At 42.3% G+C, this 23,523-nt stretch overlaps 1 protein-coding gene across 3 annotated transcripts in view; it reads left to right on the top strand.

Moving 5' to 3' along the window:
• The window catches only part of LOC118371113 (collagen alpha-1(XVI) chain-like), a 129,314-nt gene that overhangs the window by 72,747 nt on the left and 33,044 nt on the right, over nucleotides 1-23,523 (top strand). For all 3 annotated transcript variants that reach the window (XM_052472492.1, XM_052472491.1, XM_052472494.1), the window contains exons 10-25: nucleotides 1,567-1,623; nucleotides 2,935-2,967; nucleotides 3,408-3,452; nucleotides 3,821-3,859; nucleotides 4,119-4,181; nucleotides 4,979-5,023; nucleotides 5,226-5,330; nucleotides 9,001-9,039; nucleotides 9,235-9,279; nucleotides 9,391-9,426; nucleotides 9,586-9,708; nucleotides 9,888-9,923; nucleotides 16,838-16,999; nucleotides 17,130-17,174; nucleotides 17,319-17,354; nucleotides 22,810-22,863. In XM_052472492.1, coding sequence (XP_052328452.1) covers nucleotides 1,567-1,623; nucleotides 2,935-2,967; nucleotides 3,408-3,452; nucleotides 3,821-3,859; nucleotides 4,119-4,181; nucleotides 4,979-5,023; nucleotides 5,226-5,330; nucleotides 9,001-9,039; nucleotides 9,235-9,279; nucleotides 9,391-9,426; nucleotides 9,586-9,708; nucleotides 9,888-9,923; nucleotides 16,838-16,999; nucleotides 17,130-17,174; nucleotides 17,319-17,354; nucleotides 22,810-22,863 — 963 coding nt within the window. The remainder of the gene's footprint in view (nucleotides 1-1,566; nucleotides 1,624-2,934; nucleotides 2,968-3,407; nucleotides 3,453-3,820; nucleotides 3,860-4,118; nucleotides 4,182-4,978; nucleotides 5,024-5,225; nucleotides 5,331-9,000; nucleotides 9,040-9,234; nucleotides 9,280-9,390; nucleotides 9,427-9,585; nucleotides 9,709-9,887; nucleotides 9,924-16,837; nucleotides 17,000-17,129; nucleotides 17,175-17,318; nucleotides 17,355-22,809; nucleotides 22,864-23,523) is intronic.

Raw genomic sequence — 23,523 nt, forward strand, 5'->3', positions numbered from 1 at the left:
CCGCACCAGCCCCAGCAGCACAGCTCCGGTGTCAACCGAGCCCGCACCAGCCCCAGCAGCACAGCTCCGGTGTCAACCGAGCCCGCACCAGCCCCAGCAGCACAGCTCCGGTGTCAACCGAGCCCGCACCAGCCCCAGCAGCACAGCTCTGGTGTCAACCGAGCCCGCACCAGCCCCAGCAGCACAGCTCTGGTGTCAACCGAGCCCGCACCAGCCCCAGCAGCACAGCTCTGGTGTCAACCGAGCCCGCACCAGCCCCAGCAGCACAGCTCTGGTGTCAACCGAGCCCGCACCAGCCCCAGCAGCACAGCTCTGGGGTCCGTACACCCGCCCCCTGCATCGCATGTTTCCTGGTCGAGAGAGAGATGGTGGTAGGAAACAGGGACTATGCAGTAGGCACCGCGGGTGCCAATCATTGATGGACTTGCAGTTCCAACACACCTTCTCACTCCTCTTTTCTCCCTCCTTCTTTCTCTCCTTTAGCTCCCAGTCACACAATATGAATATATAAATGAACTGTGTGGTGTGAGGAGAGCTGGCTGGGCTGACACGCCTGGTGGTAGATGCTGTTTTAATTACCATACGTCCATTAGAGAAAAATTCACTTTTGCTATTTATTACACACACACCAAACTGCAGTGAGAATCTCCAGCTGGCCTGCACTCTCCGGTGCCGTGGGGACTTTACACAATCTATTGATCTCTGTCTCCTGAGAGGGAGGTGTGTGTATGTGTGTATATAGCCTCTGTTTAATTATTTCTAACTACATGTGAGCAAGTGTGTGGGAGAGTGTGAGTGAAATGTTGCAGGCCCCCTCCCCAAACACCTGTCTGCATCTCTTCAGAGAATATTTAAATGGTGTAACAGTACCACTCTCTGGTCATTAGAGAAACTGCAACCGAATCATGACACTGGGTGTGGATGTGCTTGACTTGCTTTGACTACAACTGGCCCTTCTAGTTGGGCCAATGGTCCCAAATTGGTACTGTGTGCTCTGATTGGTTCATACTTCCTATACCCGCTGACTTATTCATCCTGCTTACTGTCTTCCTGATTAGTTTCCACCACATGGCATGTCTCTCCTCCACCTCATCAACGATACTACATCCTGTCACAGATATAAGTATGATCTGTGACTACCTGAGGTTGGGAGCTGGCTCTGCATTTGACGTTTGCTTGCCTTTTTGCATTGAATTTGGCCTCCACTGCTTTTAGTCTTTTCTTTCTCAGTGCTCATCACGGCATGCTATCAAAAGCAACTTCATCTCAAGAGACACAGCCTGACTCAGACGTTTTTTCAGTCACTTGGCTTTGAATTTGGGCTTTTTTAGTTGCATCACTTTTCTCAAGTAAACATAAGATGGAAGCTCTCATGTCTAGGGCCCTGTGTTTTGGTTAATCATGTCACATGACCTGGATGTGACATGGTACAAAGAAGCACAAATGTAAAAGTGCCTCGTATTTTCCCTCTGGCTAATTATGGGACGATTTAAAGTGGAGTAATATCCTGACAATAATATACTTCTAGTATGATAGAGGTATTCATGTTTGGTCTGTTTGTTTCAGTTGGCTTCAGTTGGACACGCTGGACAGCACGGAATGAAGGGAGAGAAGGGAGATCGGGTGAGATAGGAACACACACATACTGCAAATACACACTCAAACATGTACCCACACATCCATATGAAAATACTCAAAACACACACACGTGGAGCAGCAGTGAGGATGTGGGTGTACTCAGACTAATCGTGGGGGAATGTGTGACATCATCACCTGTGTCGTCCAGACACACTGAGACACACGCACACACACATACACATACACATATACACACACATGCTCACTGATCACCCCACAAACACAGCATCAGCATCACACACTGAGAGTTTCATAAATATTGTAATCACTGTCTCATTAGCAAAATTCTAATTATTTTAGCTTCACTTTACAAATATACATTTTTATCTGCATTGATTTTGTGATTTATTGCCATACATACTCATTTCATAAAAACTTATCACCAGACTGTCTCGCTTACCCCCCTCTGTTCTTTCGCTCTCTCTCTCTCTCTCTCTCTCTCTCTCTCTCTCTCTCTCTCTCTCTCTCTCTCTCTCTCTCACTCTCTCACTCTCTCTGTCTCTGTCTCTGTCTCTCTCACTCTCTCTCTGTCTCTTTCTCTGTCTCTCTCTGTCTCTGTCTGTCTCTCACTCTTTCTCTCACTCTCTCTCTCTGTCTCTCTCTCTCTGTCTCTCTCCCTGTCTCGTTCTCTCTCTCTCTCTCTCACTCTCTATCTCTTTCTCTCTCTCTCTCTCTCTCTCTCTCTCTCTCTCTCTCTCTCTCTCTCTCTCTCTCTCTCTCTCTCTCTCTCTCTCTCTCTCTCTCTCTCTCTCTCTCTCTCTCTCTCTCTCTCTCTGTCTCTCTCACTCTCTCTCTGTTTCTCTCACTCTCTCTCTGTCTCTTTCTCTGTCTCTCTCTGTCTCTGTCTGTCTCTCACTCTTTCTCTCACTCTCTCTCTCTGTCTCTCCTACTCTGTCTCTCTCCCTGTCTCGTTCTCTCTCTCTCTCTCTCGCTCTCTATCTCTTTCTCTCTCTCTCTCTTTCTCTCACTCTCTGTATCTCCCTCTCTCTCTCTCTTTCTCTCTCTCTGTCTCACTCACTCTCTCTCTTTCTCTCACTCTCTCTCTCTGTCTCTCTATCTGTCTCTCTCTATCTGTCTCTCTCCCTGTCTCGTTCTCTCTCTCTCTCTCTCTCTTTCTCTCTCTCTCGCTCTCTATCTCTCTCTCTCTCTCTCTCTCTCTCTCTCTTTCTCTCTCTCTCTGTATCTCCCGCTCTATCTCTCTCTCTCTCTCTGTATCTCCCGCTCTATCTCTCTCTTTCTCTCTCTCTCTCTCTCTCTGTATCTCCCTCTCTATCTCTCTCTCTCTATCTCTCCTAGGGTTCAGACTGCAGTGACTCTGGATCTGGTACAGTAAGTGGCTTGTCCATGTAAAAGTCTGCATTGGCCCTCTAAGCTAGATAGCTCGGGGAGCCAACACAACTCTTCAGGTTACTCATTATAGAAGCTACTGCATTTACACCTTCTTTGATGTAGCATATCTAGCCATGCAACAACAATCACAACGTGTGGGTTCACCAACCTTAGAGACATGGTTGGAACTCTGGGTTGAACAGGATATTATTAAGTATAATGATCTTGCTTATTTGAGAGTTTTAGCGTGAGTTGCACTGCCAAGCATTGCTCTTCCTGTCTGTCTGTCTGCTAGGGCCATACAACAGAAGTCTGAATCACTAAGTTAACTAATTGACCTGTGGACTTGAATGTATCTCCCCTTCCCCATCTAGGAACTACAAGATTACTGGAGTATAAATCATTTGTGTTTGTGTGTGTCTCATTTGTCTGTTTCTCAGTGCAAAGAGGGACGCATGGGACAGAAGGGGGAGAAAGGCGAGTCTGTGAGTATTTCTTCCTGGAGTGTAACTATTGTGTTGTGGGTGTTCAGTTCAGTGTAGTTTAGAGTGGGGTAAGACAGAGTATTCATTTGCAGAATCTTTAGGCCTATGTGTGTGTGTGTGTGTGTGTGTGTGTGTGTGTGTGTGTGTGTGTGTGTGTGTGTGTGTGTGTGTGTGTGTGTGTGTGTGTGTGTGTGTGTGTGTGTGTGTGTGTGTGTGTGTGTGTGTGTGTGTGTGTGTGTCTGTGTGTCTGTGTGTGATGTGTTATTTAGTATGCTCCATTGCTTCTGCAGAGTAGAGATGAGTTGTCAATATTACTGCTGCTCGTCAGTCTGCCTGGTCTCATTCTGGTCATTCTCTCTCTCTATCAGGTGCTGCCCGCTAACTGGGGAGAAGCTGTCGGACACAAGGTACGTCTGGTATACAACTGTCTGTCTGTCTGTCTGTCTGGCAATCTATATGCCTGTCTGTCTGACATTCTATATGCCTGTCTGTCTGACATTTTATATGTCTGTCTGTCTGTCTGTCTGTCTGTCTGTCTGTCTGTCTGTCTGTCTGTCTGTCTGTCTGTCTGTCTGTCTGTCTGACATTCTATATGCCTGTCTGTCTGTCCGTATCACAGTGACTATTTCTTATTTCTTACTTTCTCCATCCCCCTTGTCTTCTCAGGGAGATAAAGGACAGAAGGGAGATATTGGTCTCCAGGGACTATCTGGTACCCCAGGAAAGGATGTGAGTGGCTGCTTATCTCTTTCACATCAGCACTATCATCACTATCACCATCATAACCTTCATCGTTTAGCAAATGGCAGAAAAATCGTTTAAATATGTAGCCTCTTTATGCATTCCACAATGGGGTTCCCATTATGTTGATAAGCGGAGTAGTTAGCAAACCGTAAACAGCACTTCCTATTTCACTTGAATTAACAGCATGTATCTGTCTTATAATTGGCAGGAACAGACGCACACACTCACACTCACACACACACACACACACACACACACACACACACACACACACACACACACACACTCACACTCACACACACACACACACACACACACACACACACACACACACACACACACACACACACACACTCCCACATACTCCCACATACTCCTATCAGGCTAACAGAGGGTGTTCAGTAGAATTATACTGAATTACTATTTCAAGCCTAGACTGGTACTGATATCTATTCTTCTCTGCCCAGCGTGTCGCTGGGTGTAGTCTTCCTAATGCCTGCTAGATTAGACTGGAGCAACAAAGCCAGCAGAATCAATTCTGCCTCATTGACTGTGTTCCTCTCACACTACCTGGCTGATTCAGGCTGACTTAAACCCTTTAATCTCACACATTCATCCCAACGTGGATACGCTGGGAAAGTTTCAAGTGTGACCATAAAGAGGAATGTCAGTGTGTGTTTGTGTTTGCATGTGTGTGTGCTCACAGGCTTCAATATTCCTTAGGCAGAGCTTTTCATACTGTTTAATAAGAGCTAAGTGATGGTCTGTGTCTCTCTCTGCAGGGTCGGGCTGGATCCATCTGTGTGGTGGGACCCAAGGGACAGAAGGTACTCTTTCAACAGAGTAGCTTCTCTTTTTAAATGTAGTATTTAACAATGTGTACTTCCATTGTATGTACACTGTTCCTTTCTATGTGCATGTAATGTAAACACATGCTTTTAGTGGCCCTCGAAATCGAACTACCATTTTCTGTTTAATGCCACTTTGGCATCTATTGGAACTTTAACCTCTAGGAACTTTTTTTCCCAGGGTACCTCTGGAAAGTTGGGGCCTGAAGGACTAGCAGGAGAACCGGGAAAACCCGGACTTCCAGGAATGCCAGGAATTGGAGAACCAGGCCTGCCAGGCCTGCCAGTGAGTAGTGTCTCTGCTCTATAATTATGTTCTATCTTTCCATCCTCAGGTTTGAGGTCAGTGTCGTGTTATAACAACTCTTCATCCTCCAGTTGTCAGATGCTTAATGCACTGGGCAAGTTGGGGCTGGGATGGCAAGCAAAGAGAGGCTTAATATGGACATCTTCGAGGAGATGCTGTGTGTGTTAACCTTAACTGAAGCCAAGAAGCATCTTCGAGGAGATGCTGTGTGTGTTAACCTTGACTGAAGCCAAGAAGCATCTTCGAGGAGATGCTGTGTGTGTTAACCTTGACTGAAGCCAAGAAGCATCTTCGAGGAGATGCTGTGTGTGTTAACCTTGACTGAAGCCAAGAAGCATCTTCGAGGAGATGCTGTGTGTGTTAACCTTGACTGAAGCCAAGAAGCATCTTCGAGGAGATGCTGTGTGTGTTAACCTTGACTGAAGCCAAGAAGCATCTTCGAGGAGATGCTGTGTGTGTTAACCTTGACTGAAGCCAAGAAGCATCTTCGAGGAGATGCTGTGTGTGTTAACCTTGACTGAAGCCAAGAAGCATCTTCGAGGAGATGCTGTGTGTGTTAACCTTGACTGAAGCCAAGAAGCATCTTCGAGGAGATGCTGTGTGTGTTAACCTTGACTGAAGCCAAGAAGCATCTTCGAGGAGATGCTGTGTGTGTTAACCTTGACTGAAGCCAAGAAGCATCTTCGAGGAGATGCTGTGTGTGTTAACCTTGACTGAAGCCAAGAAGCATCTTCGAGGAGATGCTGTGTGTGTTAACCTTGACTGAAGCCAAGAAGCATCTTCGAGGAGATGCTGTGTGTGTTAACCTTGACTGAAGCCAAGAAGCATCTTCGAGGAGATGCTGTGTGTGTTAACCTTGACTGAAGCCAAGAAGCATCTTCGAGGAGATGCTGTGTGTGTAACCTTGACTGAAGCCAAGAAGCATCTTCGAGGAGATGCTGTGTGTGTTAACCTTGACTGAAGCCAAGAAGCATCTTCGAGGAGATGCTGTGTGTGTTAACCTTGACTGAAGCCAAGAAGCATCTTCGAGGAGATGCTGTGTGTGTTAACCTTGACTGAAGCCAAGAAGCATCTTCGAGGAGATGCTGTGTGTGTTAACCTTGACTGAAGCCAAGAAGCATCTTCGAGGAGATGCTGTGTGTGTTAACCTTGACTGAAGCCAAGAAGCATCTTCGAGGAGATGCTGTGTGTGTTAACCTTGACTGAAGCCAAGAAGCATCTTCGAGGAGATGCTGTGTGTGTTAACCTTGACTGAAGCCAAGAAGCATCTTCGAGGAGATGCTGTGTGTGTTAACCTTGACTGAAGCCAAGAAGCATCTTCGAGGAGATGCTGTGTGTGTTAACCTTGACTGAAGCCAAGAAGCATCTTCGAGGAGATGCTGTGTGTGTTAACCTTGACTGAAGCCAAGAAGCATCTTCGAGGAGATGCTGTGTGTGTTAACCTTGACTGAAGCCAAGAAGCATCTTCGAGGAGATGCTGTGTGTGTTAACCTTGACTGAAGCCAAGAAGCATCTTCGAGGAGATGCTGTGTGTGTTAACCTTGACTGAAGCCAAGAAGCATCTTCGAGGAGATGCTGTGTGTGTTAACCTTGACTGAAGCCAAGAAGCATCTTCGAGGAGATGCTGTGTGTGTAACCTTGACTGAAGCCAAGAAGCATCTTCGAGGAGATGCTGTGTGTGTTAACCTTGACTGAAGCCAAGAAGCATCTTCGAGGAGATGCTGTGTGTGTTAACCTTGACTGAAGCCAAGAAGCATCTTCGAGGAGATGCTGTGTGTGTTAACCTTGACTGAAGCCAAGAAGCATCTTCGAGGAGATGCTGTGTGTGTTAACCTTGACTGAAGCCAAGAAGCATCTTCGAGGAGATGCTGTGTGTGTTAACCTTGACTGAAGCCAAGAAGCATCTTCGAGGAGATGCTGTGTGTGTTAACCTTGACTGAAGCCAAGAAGCATCTTCGAGGAGATGCTGTGTGTGTTAACCTTGACTGAAGCCAAGAAGCATCTTCGAGGAGATGCTGTGTGTGTTAACCTTGACTGAAGCCAAGAAGCATCTTCGAGGAGATGCTGTGTGTGTTAACCTTGACTGAAGCCAAGAAGCATCTTCGAGGAGATGCTGTGTGTGTTAACCTTGACTGAAGCCAAGAAGCATCTTCGAGGAGATGCTGTGTGTGTTAACCTTGACTGAAGCCAAGAAGCATCTTCGAGGAGATGCTGTGTGTGTTAACCTTGACTGAAGCCAAGAAGCATCTTCGAGGAGATGCTGTGTGTGTTAACCTTGACTGAAGCCAAGAAGCATCTTCGAGGAGATGCTGTGTGTGTTAACCTTGACTGAAGCCAAGAAGCATCTTCGAGGAGATGCTGTGTGTGTTAACCTTGACTGAAGCCAAGAAGCATCTTCGAGGAGATGCTGTGTGTGTTAACCTGACTGAAGCCAAGAAGCATCTTCGAGGAGATGCTGTGTGTGTTAACCTTGACTGAAGCCAAGAAGCATCTTCGAGGAGATGCTGTGTGTGTTAACCTTGACTGAAGCCAAGAAGCATCTTCGAGGAGATGCTGTGTGTGTTAACCTTGACTGAAGCCAAGAAGCATCTTCGAGGAGATGCTGTGTGTGTTAACCTTGACTGAAGCCAAGAAGCATCTTCGAGGAGATGCTGTGTGTGTTAACCTTGACTGAAGCCAAGAAGCATCTTCGAGGAGATGCTGTGTGTGTTAACCTTGACTGAAGCCAAGAAGCATCTTCGAGGAGATGCTGTGTGTGTTAACCTTGACTGAAGCCAAGAAGCATCTTCGAGGAGATGCTGTGTGTGTTAACCTTGACTGAAGCCAAGAAGCATCTTCGAGGAGATGCTGTGTGTGTTAACCTTGACTGAAGCCAAGAAGCATCTTCGAGGAGATGCTGTGTGTGTTAACCTTGACTGAAGCCAAGAAGCATCTTCGAGGAGATGCTGTGTGTGTTAACCTTGACTGAAGCCAAGAAGCATCTTCGAGGAGATGCTGTGTGTGTTAACCTTGACTGAAGCCAAGAAGCATCTTCGAGGAGATGCTGTGTGTGTTAACCTTGACTGAAGCCAAGAAGCATCTTCGAGGAGATGCTGTGTGTGTTAACCTTGACTGAAGCCAAGAAGCATCTTCGAGGAGATGCTGTGTGTGTTAACCTTGACTGAAGCCAAGAAGCATCTTCGAGGAGATGCTGTGTGTGTTAACCTTGACTGAAGCCAAGAAGCATCTTCGAGGAGATGCTGTGTGTGTTAACCTTGACTGAAGCCAAGAAGCATCTTCGAGGAGATGCTGTGTGTGTTAACCTTGACTGAAGCCAAGAAGCATCTTCGAGGAGATGCTGTGTGTGTTAACCTTGACTGAAGCCAAGAAGCATCTTCGAGGAGATGCTGTGTGTGTTAACCTTGACTGAAGCCAAGAAGCATCTTCGAGGAGATGCTGTGTGTGTTAACCTTGACTGAAGCCAAGAAGCATCTTCGAGGAGATGCTGTGTGTGTTAACCTTGACTGAAGCCAAGAAGCATCTTCGAGGAGACGCCGTTTGCGTCTGTTCTTGTATGGCTCTGGTAGACAGAGGAAGTGAGAGACAGTTACAGAGAGGGATAGTTGCTCATCACTCTTTTGAATTTAGTTGTGTTTTGTTTTGATGCTAGGGCACTCCTGGAGGACCTCCTGGATCAAAGGGAGACAAGGTAAAAAATATATCTGAATGAAATCCATTTAAAAACTCTGCTGCAAAACTTCTAAGGCCACAGTTTGAACATTGCAGTACTGTATATAGATTATATTGTTTGATAAGACAACATCCCACAACTAGACTTCTGTACATTTCTGAAATGTTACAATGGTTGTTATGGTTATAGTCCTGTTTCTCTCTTCCTGTCCAGGGTCATTCTGGGACACCAGGGAAAGATGGAGAACCAGGAGATCCTGTGAGTACAGGATGCATTCAGACCACTGTTTTGTATCCTAGACAGTGTGTAATTTGGAACCTCATCCTCACTATCATGCTCTACTAACATGTATTGATGTTGTGTTTTCAGGGTCCAAGGGGTCCTGGTGGTGGTAAAGGAGATAAGGTGTGTTAACCCTCAGTGTCCTGGTTTGTGTGTTAGGGTTAGGGTAAGGAAGTATACTGCATGGGTTGTGGATGTGTTTGTCCATCTCTGTGTGTATCAATGCCAATCCTGTGAGATGTGTGTTGACATTGTGTGTCTCTTTGGTTTTGTCCCTCTCAGGGTGACCCATGTGAGGTTTGTCCCGTCCTGTCTGCAGACCTGGGCAACACTGTGGCCCTCCACGGGAACACGGGGCCCAAAGGAGAGCCTGGGGTCCCTGGGATAGGAGATCCTGGCCTCCCGGTGAGACATGCAGCACCCTTAATGCTCATATGGTTATTTCATTTGATATAGTCATCAAGGAATTTGCTGTGTATGAGAAAATAATGTTAATTCAGAGCTAGGAATGTTTAAAATCTCATCTTCTCTCCCTCTCCTCTTCTCTCCTCCCGCTATCTCCTCTCCTCTTTTCTATTCATTAGGGTCTTCAAGGAGCAGATGGGAAGGCAGGAGAGAAGGTACAGAGTCCCACCTGTTAATTTATATCTCATGATTCATTCATGTGCTGTGGGAATGGGTTACATACAGTCACTAACTCACTTGTGTACACACACATACAGATGCATACACACCAGCATACCAATGCACACAAGTATAAATATGTATAGGCAAACACAAACTGGTCTGTTAGAGACACCACATTAGAGTAACTGATCTGTTAGGGACACCACATTAGACTAACTGATCTGTTAGAGACACCACATTAGACTAACTAATATATTATGGATACCACATTACACTAACTGAGCTGTTAGAGACACCACATTAGACTAACTGATCTGTTAGAGACACCACATTAGACTAACTGATCTGTTAGGGACACCACATTAGACTAACTGATCTGTTAGAGACACCACATTAGACTAACTGATCTGTTAGGGACACCACATTAGACTAACTGATCTGTTAGAGACACCACATTAGACTAACTAATATATTATGGATACCACATTACACTAACTGAGCTGTTAGGGACACCACATGACACTAACTGGTCTGTTAGAGACACCACATTAGACTAACTGATATGTTAGGGACACCACATTAGACTAACTGATCTGTTAGAGACACCACATTAGACTAACTAATATATTATGGATACCACATTACACTAATTGAGCTGTTAGAGACACCACATTAGACTAACTGATCTGTTAGAGACACCACATTAGACTAACTGATCTGTTAGGGACACCACATTAGACTAACTGATCTGTTAGGGACACCACATTAGACTAACTGATCTGTTAGGGACACCACATTAGACTAACTGATCTGTTAGAGACACCACATTAGACTAACTAATATATTATGGATATCACATTACACTAACTGAGCTGTTAGGGACACCACATTACACTAACTGATCTGTTAGAGACACCACATTAGACTAACTGATCTGTTAGGGACACCACATTAGAATAGATATTCTTGACTAACTGGTCTGTTAGGGACACCACATTAGACTAACTAATATATTATGGATACCACATTACACTAATTGAGCTGTTAGAGACACCACATTAGACTAACTGATCTGTTAGGGACACCACATTAGACTAACTGATCTGTTAGGGACACCACATTAGACTAACTGATCTGTTAGAGACACCACATTAGACTAACTGATCTGTTAGGGACACCACATTAGACTAACTGATCTGTTAGAGACACCACATTAGACTAACTAATATATTATGGATACCACATTACACTAACTGAGCTGTTAGGGACACCACATGACACTAACTGGTCTGTTAGAGACACCACATTAGACTAACTGATCTGTTAGGGACACCACATTAGACTAACTGATCTGTTAGGGACACCACATTAGACTAACTGATATGTTAGGGACACCACATTAGACTAACTGATCTGTTAGGGACACCACATTAGACTAACTGATCTGTTAGGGACACCACATTAGACTAACTGATCTGTTAGAGACACCACATTAGACTAACTGATCTGTTAGGGACACCACATTAGACTAACTGATCTGTTAGGGACACCACATTAGACTAACTGATCTGTTAGGGACACCACATTAGACTAACTGATCTGTTAGGGACACCACATTAGACTAACTGATCTGTTAGGGACACCACATTAGACTAACTGATCTGTTAGGGACACCACATTAGACTAACTGATCTGTTAGGGACACCACATTAGACTAACTGATCTGTTAGGGACACCACATTAGACTAACTGATCTGTTAGGGACACCACATTAGACTAACTGATCTGTTAGGGACACCACATTAGACTAACTGATCTGTTAGGGACACCACATTAGACTAACTGATCTGTTAGAGACACCACATTAGACTAACTAATATATTATGGATATCACATTACACTAACTGAGCTGTTAGGGACACCACATTAGAATAACTGATCTGTTAGGGACACAACATTAGAATAACTGATCTGTTGTGACACCACATTATATATAGTTGAATAACCGATATGTTAGGGACACCACATTAGATATAGTTGAATAACCGATATGTTAGGGACACCACATTAGATACTGTTGACTAACTGATCGGTTATGGACACCACATTAGATGTAGTTGACTACCTGATCTGTTAGGGACACCACATTAGATATAGTTGACTACCTGATCTGTTAGGGACACCACATTAGATATAGTTGAATAACCGATATGTTAGGGACACCACATTAGATACTGTTGACTAACTGATCTGTTAGGGACACCACATTAGATACAGTTGACTAACTGATCTGTTAGGGACACCACATTAGATGTAGTTGACTATCTGATCTGTTAGGGACACCACATTAGATATAGTTGACTACCTGATCTGTTAGGGACACCACATTAGATATAGTTGACTACCTGATCTGTTAGGGACACCACATTAGATATAGTTGAATAACCGATATGTTAGGGACACCACATTAGATACTGTTGACTAACTGATCTGTTAGGGACACCACATTAGATACAGTTGACTAACTGATCTGTTAGGGACACCACATTAGATTAGATATAGTTGACTAACTGATCTATTAGGGACACCACATTCGAGTTTGTTGATTCACTGATCTGTTAGGGACACCACATTAGATATAGTTGACTAACTGATCTGTTAGGGACACCACATTAGATTAGATATAGTTGACTAACTGGTCTGTTCGGAACACCACATTTTATATAGTTGATTAACTGGTCTGTTAGGGACACCACATTAGATATAGTTTACTAACTGGTCTGTTAGGGACAACACATTAGATATAGTTGAGTAGCTGGACACCACATTAGATATAGTTGACTAACTGATCTGTTATGGACACCACATTACATATAGTTGACTAACTGATCTGTTATGGACACCACATTAGATATAGTTGACTAACTGATCTGTTAGGGACACCACATTAGATATAGTTGACTAACTGGTCTGTTAGGGACACCACATTAGATATAGTTGACTAACTGGTCTATTAGGGACACCACATTAGATATAGTTGACTAACTGGTCTATTAGGGACACCACATTAGATATAGTTGACTAACTGATCTGTTATGGACACCACATTAGATACAGTTGACTAACTGGTCTGTTAGGGACACCACATTAGATATAGTTGACTAACTGGTCTGTTAGGGACAGCACATTGGATATAGTTGACTAACTGGTCTGTTAGGGACACCACATTAGATATAGTTGAGTAGCTGGACACCACATTAGATATAGTTGACTAACTGATCTGTTATGGACACCACATTATATATAGTTGACTAACTGGTCTGTTAGGGACAGCACATTGGATATAGTTGACTAACTGGTCTGTTAGGGACACCACATTAGATATAGTTGACTAACTGGTCTGTTATGGACACCACATTAGATACAGTTGATTAACTGGTCTGTTAGGGACACCACATTAGATACAGTTGACTAACTGATCTGTTATGGACACCACATTAGATTAGATATAGTTGACTAACTGATCTGTTAGGGACACCACATTAGATATAGTTGACTAACTGATCTGTTAGGGACACCACATTATAATAGATATAGTTGACTAACTGGTCTGTTAGGGACACCACATTAGATACAGTTGACTAACTGATCTGTTATGGACACCACATTAGATATAGTTGACTAACTGATCTGTTAGGGACACCACATTAGATATAGTTGACTAACTGGTCTGTTAGGGACACCACATTATATATAGTTGACTAACTGATCTGTTATGGACACCACATTAGATACAGTTGACTAACTGGTCTGTTAGGGACACCACATTAGATATAGTTGACTAACTGGTCTGTTAGGGACACCACATTAGATATAGTTGACTAACTGGTCTGTTAGGGACACCACATTAGATATAGTTGACTAACTGGTCTGTTAGGGACACCACATTATATATAGTTGACTAACTGGTCTGTTAGGGACAGCACATTGGATACAGTTGACTAACTGGTCTGTTAGGGACACCACATTAGATATAGTTGACTAACTGGTCTGTTAGGGACACCACATTAGATATAGTTGACGAACTGATCTGTTATGGACACCACATTAGATTAGATATAGTTGACTAACTGATCTGTTAGGGACACCACATTAGATTAGATATAGTTGACTAACTGATCAGTTAGGGACACCACATTAGATTAGATATAGTTGACTAACTGATCTGTTAGGGACACCACATTAGAATAGATATTCTTGACTAACTGATCTGTTAGGGACACCACATTAGATATAGTTGACTAACTGATCTGTTATGGACACCACATTAGATTAGATATAGTTGACTAACTGATCTGTTAGGGACACCACATTAGATATAGTTGACTAACTGATCTGTTAGGGACACCACATTGGATATAGTTGACTAACTGGTCTGTTAGGGACACCACATTAGATATAGTTGTCTAACTGGTCTGTTAGGGACACCACATTAGATATAGTTGACTAACTGATCTGTTAGGGACACCACATTAGAATAGATATAGTTGACTAACTGGTCTGTTAGGGACACCACATTAGATATAGTTGACTAACTGATCTGTTATGGACACCACATTTGATTAGATATAGTTGACTAACTGATCTGTTAGGGACACCACATTCGATATTGTTGATTCACTGATCTGTTAGGGACACCACATTGGATATAGTTGACTAACTGATCTGTTATGGACACCACATTAGATGTAGTTGACTAACTGATCTTTTAGGGACAGCACATTGGATATAGTTGATTAACTGATATGTTAGGGACACCACATTAGATATAGTTGACTAACTGATCTGTTAGGGACACCACATTAGATATAGTTGACTAACTGATCTGTTAGGGACACCACATTAGATATAGTTGACTAACTGATCTGTTATGGACACCACATTAGATTAGATATAGTTGACTAACTGATCTGTTAGGGACACCACATTAGATATAGTTGACTAACTGATCTGTTAGGGACACCACATTAGATATAGTTGACTAACTGGTCTGTTAGGGACACCACATTAGATATAGTTGACTAACTGATCTGTTAGGGACACCACATTAGATATAGTTGACTAACTGATCTGTTAGGGACACCACATTGGATATAGTTGACTAACTGATATGTTAGGGACACCACATTGGATATAGCTGATTAACTGATATGTTAGGGACACCACATTAGATATAGTTGACTAACTGATCTGTTAGGGACACCACATTAGATATAGTTGACTAACTGATATGTTAGGGACACCACATTGGATATAGTTGACTAACTGATCTGTTAGGGACACCACATTGGATATAGTTGACTAACTGGTCTGTTAGGGACACCACATTGGATATAGTTGACTAACTGATCTGTTAGGGACACCACATTGGATATAGCTGATTAACTGATATGTTTGGGACACCACATTGGATATAGCTGATTAACTGATATGTTAGGGACACCACATTAGATATAGTTGATTAACTGATATGTTAGGGACACCACATTGGATATAGTTGACTAACTGATCTGTTAGGGACACCACATTGGATATAGCTGATTAACTGATATGTTAGGGACACCACATTGGATATAGTTGATTAACTGATATGTTAGGGACACCACATTGGATATAGCTGATTAACTGATATGTTAGGGACACCACATTGGATATAGTTGATTAACTGATATGTTAGGGACACCACATTGGATATAGCTGATTAACTGATATGTTTGGGACACCACATTAGATATAGCTGATTTTCAGAAATGAATTAAAGGATGGTATTGAAAATATAGAACAAAATTGACATACTTTAAACGAAATTCAGAGGGTTTAATAATGACCTGTTTGGGTGAAAGTGCTTTACAAGCATTCAATTCAACAAGTGGCTGAACATAGTATTTATAGGAGAGTCTCTCCCTTCTTCATCAAGTGGGCTGGTTCATGAACACAAACATAAATCACAATTGGCTCCAATGTCTACAATGTTTACATTGACCATCTGTTTCTTTCCTTAAAAAGGGGGGACATTCTGACACTGATGATACCTCAGCTAACATCTGGGTTCATATAAAGTGTTCTTACATCCCAAAATAGTGGTTTCTTTCCTTAAAAAGGGGGGACATTCTGACACTGATGATACCTCAGCTAACATCTGGGTTCATATAAAGTGTTCTTACATCCCAAAATAGTGATTGTTCACTTAGCTTACAAATAAGTGCTGTAGAACATAGTGTACTACAGCCACGATGTGCAAATGTAATATTTGTATAACACATGATAACATACTACAGTGTACAGGTCCTCTTTAGTTCCATAGGATCACCTGGCGTACTTCCAAGAGACTTGCATGTATGGGACATCCAAGACATTTATGTACATGACATTAAGGCATGAACGGATGTAGATCAAACAAGACTACGTATGGCCATATTCTACAGAGATAACATTCTACAAGGGTGACATAATAGCTGATCCTACTATTCGGGTATATCCCTTCTTGACTATCTGATCTGTTTGGACACCACATTTGGTACAGTTGACTATCTCATCTGTTAGTGACACCACATTAGACATATCTGAATAACTGATCTGTTAGGGACACCACATTATAATAAACTGACTAACTGATCTGTTCGGAAACACCACATTAGATATAGTTGAATAACGGATCTGTTAGGGACACCACATTATAATAAACTGACTAACTGATCTGTTCGGAAACACCACATTGGATATAGTTGAATAACGGATCTGTTAGGGACACCACATTAGACGCTATACCTCAAAGGAAACATGCCTATTAGTATGTGTTATCACTAACCTGTCTCCCTGTGATAATATGTGTCTGTATGCTTGGCAGGGAGGGGTGGGGTCTGATGGTGTCAAAGGGGAAAAGGGTGATGCATGTGCTGTGTGCCCCACCCTGAGTGAAATACCGGCTGCCAAAGTTGTTGCCATGGAACAAACCCTGAAACACAAAGGAGAGAGAGGAAAACCTGGGCTGGGACAGAAGGGAGAACAGGTTAGTGTGTGTTTTATTGGAATGGAATGTGTGTGTGTGTATGTGTGCGTGTGCGTGTTAGTGCGTGCATTCTGCGTTGTTCCAGGTTCTGTTTCTAACCTGGAAGTGATTTGTGTTAACTCTTGCTCAGGGGGAACCTGGAGTCAGTGGCCTGGCAGGGCTGAGAGGAGAGAAGGTTAGTGCTGAGTAGGGAACTCAATAGGGCTCAGGATGTTTGAGGTTACTTCGTACCAAAAATACATTTTATACATAAGATAAAAGACTGAACATTGAGTTTAAAAGCCAGTTCTGTTGACATTATATTTTCTCTTGTTTCCAGGGTAACACTGGTGGCAAAGGAGCTGACGGTAAAACGGTGAGAGTTTATACAGTACATATGTTAAGAGAATCTTTATGGCATACTTTTTTCAACATTCTTTCTATCCATAGTCGTTTTTTGGGGGGAGGGGTAGATCAGCTTTAATAATATTGCAGACATGTTGTGGCTTCCATCAATGTAATTCTCTGCATAATTTCCAATAACCCATATTTTGGGGGTAAATATACAGGACCAGTCAAGGGTTTTTGTTTATTTTGGACTATTTTCTACAATGTAGAATAATAGTGAAGACATCAAAACTATGAACTAACACATATGGGATCATGTAGTAACCAAAAAAGTGTTAAACAAATATATATATTAAATGTATTTATATTTGAGATTCTTCAAAGTATCCACCCTTTGCCTTGATGAGAGCTTTGCACACTCTTGGCATTCTCTCAACCAGCTTCATGAAGTAGTCACCTGGAATGAATTTCAATTAACAGGTGTGCCTTCTTAAAAGTACATTTGTGGAATTTCTTTCCTTGTGGATTCTCCATTCCTGAATCTGCGACCAAAAACAAGCTACAAAACACCAGTCTCAATGTCAACAGTCAAGAGGCAACTCCAGGATGCTGGACTTCTAGACAGAGTTCCTCTGTCCAGTGTCTCTGTTATTTTGCCCATCTTAATCTTTTATTTTTATTGGCCAGTCTGAGATATGGCTTTTTCTTTGCAACTCTGCCGAGAAGGCCAGAATCCATGGAGACTGACGCGTTTCAGAAGAAAGTTCTGGCCATTTTCAGCCTGTAATCGAACCCACAAATGTTGACGCTCCAGATACTTGACTAGTCTGAAGAATTGCTTCTTTAATCAGAACAACAGTTTTCAGCTGTGCTAACATAATTGCAAAATGTTTTTCTAATGATCAATTAGCCTTTTAAAATGATAAACTTGGATTAGCTAACCCAATGTGCCATTGGAACACAGGAGTGGTGGTTGCTGATAATGGGCCTCTCTATGCCTATATAGATGTCGTGGCGACAGGGTAGCCTAGTGGTTAGAGCGTTGGCCTAGTAACCGAAATTGTTGCAAGTTCAAATCCCCGAGCCAGTTAACCCACTGTTCCTAGACCATCATTGAAAATAAGAATTTGTTCTTAATGAACTTGTCTTGTTAAATAAAAAATATATATATATTCCATACATAATCAGGCGTTTCCAGCTACAATAGTCATTTACAACATTAACAATGTCTACACTGTAATCCAGAGAGGTTAGAAAAAGTATCGAGATCATCTTTGAGGCTGTGGAAGGATTCTAATTGTTGGTTTAAAAGAAAGCATTAATCATCAGCGTACAATGACACCTTTGTTTTTAACCCTTGGATTTGTAGGCCCGTGATATTATTGTTGGATCTGATTTTATGATAAAATACTTTCCTCAGGCTTATTACAGATGCAAAAATGAGTTCAGTTGACTGTTGTATGGCTCTTTGGAGATGAAATGTACTGTAACTACAATGCCTTACGAAAGTATTCACACCCCTTTATTTTTGTGTTACAAAGTGGGATTCAAATCGTTTAATCGTCATTTTTTGTCAATGATGTACACAGAATACTCTTTAATGTCAAATTAGAAAACAAATTCTAACATTTGTAAAAAGAAGTAAATAAAACATGAATATATCTTCAGTAGAAGAGTATTCGACCCCCTGAGTCAATACATGTTCAATTCAGCTTTGGCTGCGATTACAGCTATGAGTCATTCTTTATGCCCTATTTGCACATTATTATTTTTTGGAATTCTCCAAGCTCTGTCAAGTTGCTCTGTCATAATTCCTAGACAGCCATTTTCAAGTCTTTCCATAGATTTTCAAGACGATTTAAGTCAAAACTGTAACTTGGCCACTCAGGAACATTTAATGTCATCTTGGTGAATTTGTCTCCCAATGTCTGGGAGAATGAACCAGGTTTTCCTTTAGGATTTTGCCTGTGCTTACAGTAGCTCTGTTCCGTGAATTTTTTTGAAAGACTCCATAATCCTTGCCAGTAACAAGCATACCCATAACATGATACAGTCACCACCACGCATATGAAGAGTGGTACTCAGTGATGTGTTGGATTTGCCCCAAAAATAATGCTTTGTATTCAGGACATAAAGTTAATTTCTTTGCCACATTTTTTGCAGTTTTACAAAATAATATATATATAATAATATTCTGTACAGGCTTCCTTCTTTTCACTCTGTCAATTAGGTTAGTATTATTGGGTAACTACAATGTTGTTGATCCATCCTCAGTTTTCTCCTATCACAGCCATTATACTCTGTAACTGTGTTAAAGTCACCATTGGCCTCATGGTGAAATCCCTGAGCGGTTTCCTTCCTCTCCAGCATCTGAGTTAGAAAGGACAGCTGTATTTTTGTGGTGCCTGGGGGTATTGATACACCCTCCAAAGTGTAATTAATATCAATTGTCTGCTTTTTTCTACCAATACTGTAGGTGCCCTTTTTTGTGAGTCATTAGAAAACCTCGCTATTCTTTGTGGTTGAATCTGTGGTTGAAATTCACTGCTTGACTGAGGATTTTATTTATTTATTTGATTTATTTCACCTTTATTTAACCAGGTAGGCAAGTTGAGAACAAGTTCTCATTTACAATTGCAACCTGGCCAAGATAAAGCAAAGCAGTTCGACATATACAACAACACATGGAGTAAAACAAACATACAGTCAATAATACAGTAGAAAAATAAGTCTATATACAATGTGAGCAAATGAGGTGAGATAAGGGAGGTAAAGGCAAAAAAAGGCCATGGTGGCGAAGTAAATACAATATAGCAAGTAAAACACTGGATTGGTAGATTTGCAGTGGAAGAATGTGCAAATTAGAGAAATAAATAATGGTGTGCAAAGGAGCTAAATAAATAAATAAATACAGTAGGGGGAGAGTTAGTTGTTTGGGCTAAATTATAGATGGGCTATGTACAGGTGCAGTAATCTGTAAGCTGATCTGACAGCTGGTGCTTAAAGCTTGTGAGGGAGGTAAGTGTTTCCAGTTTCAGAGATTTTTTTCAGTTCGTTCCAGTCATTGGCAGCAGAGAACTGGAAGGAGAGGCAGTCAAAGTAAGAATTGGTTTTGGGGGTGACCAGAGAGATATACCTGCTGGAGCGCGTGCTACAGGTGGGTGCTGCTATGGTGACCAGTGAGGTGAGATAAGGGGGGACTTTACCTAGCAGGGTCTTGTAGATGACCTGGAGCCAGTGGGTTTGGCGACGACTATGAAGCGTGGGCCAGCCAACGAGAGCATACAGGTCGCAATGGTGGGTAGTATATGGGGCTTTGGTGACAAAACGGATGGCACTGTGATAGACTGCATCCAATTTGTTGAGTGGGGTATTGGAGGCTATTTTGTAAATTACGTCGCCGAAGTCGAGGATCGGCAGGATAGTCAGTTTTACAAGGGTATGTTTGGCAGCATGAGTGAAGGAGGCTTTGTTGCGAAATAGGAAGCCAATTCTAGATTTAACTTTGGATTGGAGATGTTTGATGTGTGTCTGGAAGGGGAGTTTATAGTCTAACCAGACACCTAGGTATTTGTAGTTGTCCACATATTCTAAGTCAGAACCGTCCAGAGTAGTGATGTTGGACGGGCGGGCAGGTGCAGGCAGCGATCGGTTGAAGAGCATGCATTTAGTTTTACTTGTATTTAAGAGCAGTTGGAGGCCACAGAAGGAGAGTTGTATAACATTGAAGCTTGTCTGGAGGGTTGTTAACACACCAGCAGCAAGAGCGACGTCATTGATGTATACAGAGAAGAGAGTCGGTCTAAGAATTGAACCCTGTGGCACCCCCATAGAGACTGCCAGAGGCCCGGACAACAGGCCCTCCGATTTGACACACTGAACTCTATCAGAGAAGTAGTTGGTGAACCAGGCGAGGCAATCATTTGAGAAACCAAGGCTATCGAGACTGCCGATGAGGATGTGGTGATTGACAGAGTCGAAAGCCTTGGCCAGGTCAATGAATACGGCTGCACAGTATTGTTTCTTATCGATGGCGGTTAAGATATCGTTTAGGACCTTGAGCGTGGCTGAGGTGCACCCATGACCAGCTCTGAAACCAGATTGCATAGCAGAGAAGGTATGGTGAGATTCGAAATGGTCGGTAATCTGTTTGTTGACTTGGCTTTCGAAGACCTTAGAAAGGCAGGGTAGGATAGATATAGGTCTGTAGCAGTTAGGGTCAGTGTCCCCCCCTTTTAGGACTGGGATGACCGCAGCTGCTTTCCAATCTTTGGGAATCTCAGACGACATGAAAGAGAGGTTGAACAGGCTAGTAATAGGGGTTGCAACAATTTTGTCAGATAATTTTAGAAAGTCCAGATGGTCTAGCCCGGCTGATTTGTAGGGGTCCAGATTTTGCAGCTCTTTCAGAACATCAGCTGACTGGATTTGGGAGAAGGAGAAATGGGGAAGGCTTGGGCGAGTTGCTGTGGGGGATGCAGTGCTGTTGACCAGGGTAGGGGTTGCCAGGTGGAAAGCATGGCCAGCCGTAGAAAAATGCTTATTGAAATTCTCAATTATAGGTGCTTTATCAGTGGTTACAGTGTTTCCTATCCTCAGTGCAGTGGGCAGCTGGGAGTAGGTGCTCTTATTCTCCATGGACATTACAGTGTCCCAGAACTTTTTGGAGTTTGTGTTGCAGGAAGCTAGCCTTGGCTTTTCTAACTGCCTGTGTATATTGGTTTCTAGCTTCCCTGAAAAGTTGCATATCACGGGGGCTGTTCGATTCTAATGCAGAACGCCATAGGATGTTTTTGTGTTGGTTAAGGGCAGTCAGGTCTGGAGAGAACCAAGGGCTATATCTGTCCCTGGTTCTAAATTTCTTGAAAGGGGCATGCTTATTTAAGAGGGTGAGGAAGGCATTTAAAAAAAAACAGGCATCCTCTACTGGCGGGATGAGATCAATATCCTTCCAGGATACCCCAGCCAGGTCGATTAGAAAGGCCTGCTCGCTGAAGTGTTTCAGGGAGCGTTTGACAGTGATGAGTGGTGGTCGTTTGACCGCTGACCCATTACGGATGCAGGCAATGAGTCAGTGATCGCTGAGATCTTGGTTGAAAACAGCAGAGGTGTATTTAGAGGGCAAGGATGAATGAGGTAGTCATTCAAAAGTCATGTTAAACACTACTATTGCACACAGAGTCTATGCAACTTATTATGTTACTTTTTAAGCACAATTTTATTCCTGACCTTATTCAGGCTTGCCATGACAAAGGGGTTCAGTACTTATTGACTCAAGACTTGTCAGATTTGAACTTTTAGTTTTTTTATATAAAAATCAAATTAAACATCACAATTCCACTTTGACACTATGGATTATTGTGTGTAGGCCAGTGACACAAAATCTCAATTTAATCCATTTTAAATTCAGGTTGTAACACAAGAAAATGTGTAAAAGTTAAGGGTTGTGAATACTTTCTGAAGGCATTATATGTATCTTATAGGGCAAAGCTGGACCCAGAGGACCTAGTGGCAAGGATGGACTGAAGGGGATACAGGTGAGAGGGTGGAGCTAACAAACACTACATCTAATACTGGGTGATGTCATCATGTTATGTTGTGTTTTGGTATGATGTGTTATGTTATGTTGTGTTTTGGTATGATGTGTTATGTTGTGTTTTGGTATGATGTGTTATGTTATGTTGTGTTTTGGTATGATGTGTTATGTTATGTTGTGTTTTGGTATGATGTGTTATGTTGTGTTTTGGTATGATGTGTTATGTTATGTTGTGTTTTGGTATGATGTGTTATGTTGTGTTTTGGTATGATGTGTTATGTTATGTTGTGTTTTGGTATGATGTGTTATGTTGTGTTGTGTTTTGGTATGATGTGTTATGTTGTGTTTTGGTATGATGTGTTATGTTGTGTTGTGTTTTGGTATGATGTGTTATGTTGTGTTTTGGTATGATGTGTTATGTTGTGTTTTGGTATGATGTGTTATGTTGTGTTTTGGTATGATGTGTTATGTTGTGTTTTGGTATGATGTGTTATGTTATGTTGTGTTTTGGTATGATGTGTTATGTTGTGTTTTGGTATGTTATGTTGTGTTTTGGTATGATGTGTTATATTATGTTGTGTTTTGGTATGATGTGTTATGTTGTGTTTTGGTATGTTATGTTGTGTTTTGGTATGATGTGTTATGTTATGTTGTGTTTTGG

The sequence above is a fragment of the Oncorhynchus keta genome, chromosome 20 (assembly GCF_023373465.1).
Source record: "Oncorhynchus keta strain PuntledgeMale-10-30-2019 chromosome 20, Oket_V2, whole genome shotgun sequence".
NCBI classification, from domain to species: Eukaryota; Metazoa; Chordata; class Actinopteri; order Salmoniformes; family Salmonidae; genus Oncorhynchus; species Oncorhynchus keta.